Below are 6650 nucleotides of genomic sequence, written 5' to 3' on the forward strand. Positions count from 1 at the left end.
TATTTGTTTTCCAAAATTTGCTGTCGTGGGGTAAATTTAATTTTACACTACTCTTGACCGTAATGGAGGATATTTGTACTCATATATGTACTCATAAGTGGAAGATCACTTTCAACTGAAACATGTCTTCAATTATCGTTAGCTTCGTCAGGAAGTCAACAACAAGGCGACTCGTTAAATTCTGCACAGAGTCAATCGCTTTTAAACAACTTTAAAGTGTCCGGATGAAAAAAAAAAACAGCACAATTGCGTATAAATATCAAATGAAGAACACATGTGATGGCTGCCTAAAAGAAAGGCATCTTCTAATGACCTTGAACGTGGACATCCTATCAATTTTTTTTTTCAAATTCAGCTGAGAGGCTGCAGATGTTATTCCATTTGGAATTTTCTCGCAGGAAAAAAAAAAAAAAACGTCCGCAAGAATGGTGTATTTTCTTTTCAGTGGGGGGGGTGTCGTTTTTTCCGCGGAGAATCGAGAAGAAAACATCTGGAAGACATTTTTGCTGGTTTTTCTGAGGCTTTAGCAGACGACGTGGTATCAAATCCAGATGTGGCGGCCAGCTTTTCTGATGTTGAATTTCTTTCTTCGGATGAAACAAACTAAGGTATTGATGGGTCCTGGACGTACTTGAGTGCGCCAGCTTGCGTCGCCGTCGCCGGCGGATTTGGACCAAATCCCGCCTTGTTTTCGCAGGGAGGCGCAATTCCGAGAATGTTGTTTTAGTATTTTTTTGCACTCGACGCCTACCTCAGCAAAGTAGTTGATTTGGTGAACGGTACCAAAAGGAAAAATGATATGAAGTCACAGGCTACCATTGACGGAGAAACAGAGTGGACGTCTAGCGCCGTCATTGGCAGCCAAATACTTAATATATGGATTGGTTGTTATAGAGCGGTCGTAACGTCATTATGGCGCTGCGACAGCCCACCTGTTGGACCACCAACAGTGGCGAGCCGGATGCTAATAATACATGCATGCAGGCGACCTTTGACCCCTCACTACAAGTGGGTTACGAAAGCTTTCTCTTTGCGTCCCTCCCGGCTGACTGGTCAACATTAGCTATTAGCTATATTTTTGACAATAAGATGCAATGTTACTAATTAATAATACTTGTATTGCCAACAATTCAAAGTCTGCTACGATGACATTTTTTTAAAAGGCCTTCAATGGATTTTAAAACAATTTTAAACAATCAGATTTCAGCTAAAGCAAAAAAAAAAAGCAATTTTGAAGTTTTGGACAATTTTGTTGACGAAATATTACAGACAAGACAAGACCGTTCCGACAAAATCTAAAAATAATGACCATGTCAAGCCATGTTTTGGGTTTTGATCGATTTGATTAGATCGTTGCTGCTAACCACTACACAGTCAAACTGCCAATTTTGATATTGAAACATGCATTATTGATACCAATCACCCTGTCTGTTCTAGATGACTGGTTGCTAGCTCATTTCTCGGTTACATACTTGTGTGAATTACTACACCGCCAAAGTTCCATTTTTAGTCATTTGCCCACCAGGAATTCAAACATAGAATATCTTACTCAATCCGCATTGTAACTCTCTACAATCCCAATGCACTATTTTTAATCATTATCCAAATATCCATAACCCTGCTTCCTATGATATTAGCTCTTTTATTGCCATTGACGATTATGGATGCCCGCAAGCTGCAGCTCCAGAGCTGCATGTGGCTCTTTTCATCTTTCTGCTGTTAATTTGAATGAGACTAAATAGACATATAATAGACAACATAGTCATTACATATAACGACAGGTGGGTAGTAGCGCGTTACATTTACTCTTTGACATTTACTTGAGTAACTCTTTGAGAGAAATGTACTTAGAGTAGTTTTACCATACAATACTTTTTACTTGAGTAGATTTGTAAAGAAGAAAAACTACTCCTACTCCGCTACTATGGGCTATACTAGAATCGTTACATTTTTCTTCTTTATTCTACATATTGACTTTATTTTTGCCAGAGATGCCGACAACGGCTGTCTGTTTCACCATTGAGACAATCAGAGGTAACAATGTTTTTCCCACTAGAGGGTGTCAGAGATGGGTAGAGTAGCCAAAAACTTTACTCAAGTAAGAGTAGCGTTACCTCAAAATAATACTCAAGTAAGTAAAAATAGTCGTCCAAAAAATGTACTCAAGTACAAGTAAAGTAAAAAAAGTATTTGGTGAAATGAATACTTAAGTAATGAGTAACATTGTGAGTAACTGCTTATATTTTTGTTGGATTTTTTTTTTTTTTTTTAACAACGCAATTTTTTTTCTGAGCGCAAAGTTATCTATATGGACTATTGTTATGATGATACTGTACAACAACCCATTACATAACCACATTAAGCCAAAGAAATACCAAAAAAAAAAAAAAAAAATCATTGAATTTCAACGAGAGAAAAAAAATACATTAATGATGCATTATTCGTCTAAAGAACATGGCTGCCCTCTAGTGGAGAAAATAGTTTCGAGTTTGAATAGTGAATAGTGATAGAGTTCCTTCATAATTACCATTTTGAAATTAAAAGGATCATATCTCCGGTTTTCCCTGGTCAATTGGTGCCAAATAATAACTTGGAAAGAGGTTAAAATCCGCGCTTTCAAGTCATGTTTAGGGCAGCGCTCTATATCAAATACTAAATTTTTTTACTGTGCTTTCAAAAACACCATATGACTGAACAGGCTGGCATGAAGATAGAACGGCAAGCTTGCGTCTGATTGCTGTAATGGAGTCATGTGATTATTGCTGTGACGTCATATTGGTGAAATCGGTAGAGCTACCCCGGTAATAGCACGTCTCTACTCTTGGCATCGGTGGCAAAAATATAAATCTAATATATAGAATATTGAGGAAAAATGGAACAACTAATGTGTAGCCAAAGGTAGCTGAGTAAGAATAGCGTTTTTTCTTCACAAATCTACTCGAGTAAAAGTATAGCTTAGTAAAACTACTCTTAGAAGTACATTTTTCTCAAAAAGTTACTCAAGTAAATGTAACGGGTTATGTTTCAAGTGTTGTTCTGGTCTGAATTCGATGATTTTTGTGTCAACTTTTTGACCTAGAATGGTAATGTAATAGATTATAGTATATTATACAGTACAGTATAATAATAACAATTCATATAGATTAAGTTGTGCTGAGAAAAAAAATATTCAAATTTTTTTTTTTTTTAATTGACATTGTAAGCATTTACTCAATATGTTACTCATTACTTGGGTATTCTTTTCAATGAATACTTTTTTTACTTGTACTTGAGTAAATGTTAGGATGACTGCTTTTACTTTTACTTGAGTAATATTATTTAGAAGTAACTCTTACTTGAGTCAAATTTTTGGCTGCACTACCCACCTCTGCATATTACATGCAATATTATGTACAATAGTCATATTTTTATTCCTATGTATTCACACTTGTCACTCATACAGTACTTAATGTCGCTGTTAATGTTAGTACCTCTTGCACTACTTACCTGAGGCATAATATCCAATAGCTGCTAATTAAACACTGATTCCTACATCACTGTACTGAAACCTTAAGAAGCACTTTGTAGTTTTTCAGTTGGTCGATTTTAGCGACGCCGGTGGACAAAAGCGGTACTGCTTTGACTGCGTTTCCCATGAGGACCAGCGCACACCCGCAAAGTGTCGTAAAATCATCAATCAATCAAAAATCAATCTCCCGGTCGCCTGCAGATGGATTAACCAACATTGTATTTCCAATGGCTGTGTGAAGGATGAATAGTAATAAGGTAATGAATCCAGTTGTGGCTAAACAATAGCATATGACGGTTAGCAACTGTGTGGCTTAGTGTGACTAACCCCCCACCCTACCCGAACTCAGTTGACGGGGGTTGGCGGCACGCCAGCGAGTGAAAGCCGAGCTTTTTTTTCCTCCTCAGACAAAACTTTTTGTCCCTTTTGTCGCTCTGCCATCTTTGCAGAATTTGCCCGAAAGCGTTCACATCAACTTCCGTCTTTGTAATGAATGGGGAAAGGGTGAAGTGATGTATGCCGCAAAGCAGTCAGCACATTTGTAGTTTTTTTTTTGTTTTTGGTTTTTTTTTGTGTGGCCCTTCTCAAAGTTAATTTGTGCCGGTGAAAGCGATACATACCCCTTCCAGATATAAAAGAGGTGTCATTCAGCTAGTTCTCAGTCGACATATTATCACAAATGTTATGAAAATATTTTATAAAGGATGAAAAATTACCTAATGTTGCTTTAAATACATACTTTGTCGCTTTTTTACTCACTACTGCTACCCCTGGCCTAAAGTGTAACTGCAGCCCGTGCATGGCACGCATGCTTGTATGAGCATGAACATAACTCAAAAAGCGTTAGCGCCATCAAATCAAACTGTTAGTTGCAAGTCTTAAAGTGGGTCAAAAAAGTGTTTTTGCCAAGTGGAGACTTGGTGGAGGCTTGGTGAACAGGTGTCTGTTCACCCAGAGTGTTCACCCTGAAGTTTCTCTGTTGAAGGGAAGAAGAACCCTTTTTGGGGGCGGTCTCAGATAAAATGTCAGGACTCTGTGTACTCATCAGGTAGAGGGAGCATGCATGCATGAGTAGAAAAGTTTTTTTAATTAACTGTAAAAATTCTGTATAGTCCATTTTAAACCACTGTCCTTGGGTTAATATTTTTGTATTGAATTTTAATATTTTATTCATGAACTTGTATGTGTAACCCATCCAATTTCGTTCTCAAGGCAATAGTAAAAAAGAATATTCCATTCTATATTATGTGTACCATTACACTGCCTTTATGCCAGTATTTCTTATTCGTTACAGTTTTACAACAAATCGTCTTCCACCTCCATTGGTGAGTCGTTTTTTCTTTCTCAGATGTTGAAATCAGTTAGGTGACTGACTTTATTTCGTCAAATTTCCTCTTATCGTGACAAATTCTGCAGACAGGTCATTAAAATCGGCTATGTGAGCCACTTCATTCCACTGTCCTCACAAATATTAGCTGCCATTGACCGTTATAGGCGTCCAATTCATTTGGACGCAAAGCGATTATTCGCTGCCAGCCCCTCCCAGTCTAAATGGACTGGACGTCTATCATTGTTAAACGGTGTTGTAAAATTTAACAACTACCACAACACATACTTTGGACTTCTGTCATCTCTTATAGGTGTTTTTAATTTGAATTTTACTCACTAACACAGCACATACTCTGTGAATACTATACGCATACCTGCAAATGAGTTATCAAGTCTAGTTAGTTAGTTGTTAAGTTAATGAAACTTTTTTCACCATTTTAAAAGCAAATTTGTTCCGTCCTCCTCTCGATTCGCTTACTCTATGTGTCCATCAAAGTAAGTAGTGTTACTTTATCTTGACATCGGTAGATTTTGAACGCAATGCCGGAAGTCATGACTGTCCTGCAAGGAGATATAAAGTTACTAGGAATATCAATGAGTTAAGGAAGCATAACACAACTTTTTAGATATTTGGTGGAAGTTGTTGCAGCTTAAAAAGTGTTTTTTGAGGACTTTGGGAACATTTTTGGTTTCTCGCCATTCTTCCGCAAAACATGTTTTTACACTGCTGCGCTTCTTCAGTGACAGATATGATGATGTCATGTATCATAGCTTTCTGTGTAATCAGCACTTTGACAACTTTTGACGTTTCATCCGGTAAAAAACAGCAAAAAAGATCACGCCGGAGTGCATTTGCATCCTACCTGAACTCGCCGGGGATGTGACAAAAAGCAAAATGACAACCAGGGAGATCAGAGCGTCCCTTAATCTCCGTTTAACTTTCCATCTGATGGGGGTATCCATGGCCGCCTGCCTTGAGTGCACCACGGCTCTTCGCAGCTCAACTCAAGTCGGACCCGCGGCCGCTCGCTATCGCTTGATGAGCAAAAAAAAAAAGGAAGAAGAAAAAAAGGGGGGACGGGGGAGGAATAGTGTTGAGGTGGCGGGGAGGGGTCGGGGGATCTCAAGCAGCCATAAGGGTCCCGAGCTTTCGTGGGGGGATCCTCCGGACTGGACACACGCCGTCTGTCCCGCTCAGATGCTGCGCTCCTCTGAGGCGCCTGTGGCCGTCACTTCTCGGCCCCCCCGTGTCCAAAAAAAAAATCTCCTTTTGCCTCCGCCTTGATTGCACACCCACTACCCCGGGCTGTCAATCAGCAGGCGGCCGGCGTGCTTTAGGCAAAGCACTCTGTTATTGGGCGGTGGGGGGCGGTAGGTAGCTAGGTAGAGAGGAGGGGAACAGTGCAAGGGAAAGTTTCACGCCTACAATTCCTGCGCTTGGAATTTCAGAAAAAAGGGAAAGAGAAGGGAGGGGGCTGCAAAGCTCTTTCCTGTAGTTCATATGGATTCAAATCAAAACTCTATGATACATGTATGCATACTATAACATACTCTAACAAACGTGACAAAAAGAGGTCGACCGCTGCTAATGCATGCTTATTGTAGATAATGTACCTCCGTGAAGTTGACCCCCCCATCGGACGCAAATTTATACTAAAATGATTTCAATTGTTTGTGCTACGTTTGTGCTGTAAAAAGTTTTGTTTGTGCTGGTATTGTTTTTAAGATATTTACAATTCTTTTATAGGTCAATCTGAGGTCAACAAGCCCCCCATTTTAATTTCAAATAGTTGAAAATGGTGTCAATCGTTTA

General features: G+C 39.1%; 1 protein-coding gene across 3 annotated transcripts in view; it reads right to left on the reverse strand.

The window, feature by feature from the left end:
- The window catches only part of col5a1 (procollagen, type V, alpha 1), a 127290-nt gene extending 121162 nt beyond the window's left edge, over positions 1-6128 (reverse strand). For 2 of the 3 annotated variants that reach the window (XM_057818117.1, XM_057818118.1), the window contains exon 1: positions 5701-6128. In XM_057818117.1, the coding sequence (XP_057674100.1) occupies positions 5701-5800 (100 nt within the window). In that variant the 5' untranslated portion in view covers positions 5801-6128. The remainder of the gene's footprint in view (positions 1-5700) is intronic. The other variant, XM_057818116.1, reaches the window with a different exon arrangement.
- Between the last annotated feature and the right edge of the window lie 522 nt (positions 6129-6650).

This window comes from Corythoichthys intestinalis, chromosome 17, assembly GCF_030265065.1.
Source record: "Corythoichthys intestinalis isolate RoL2023-P3 chromosome 17, ASM3026506v1, whole genome shotgun sequence".
NCBI classification, from domain to species: domain Eukaryota; kingdom Metazoa; phylum Chordata; class Actinopteri; order Syngnathiformes; family Syngnathidae; genus Corythoichthys; species Corythoichthys intestinalis.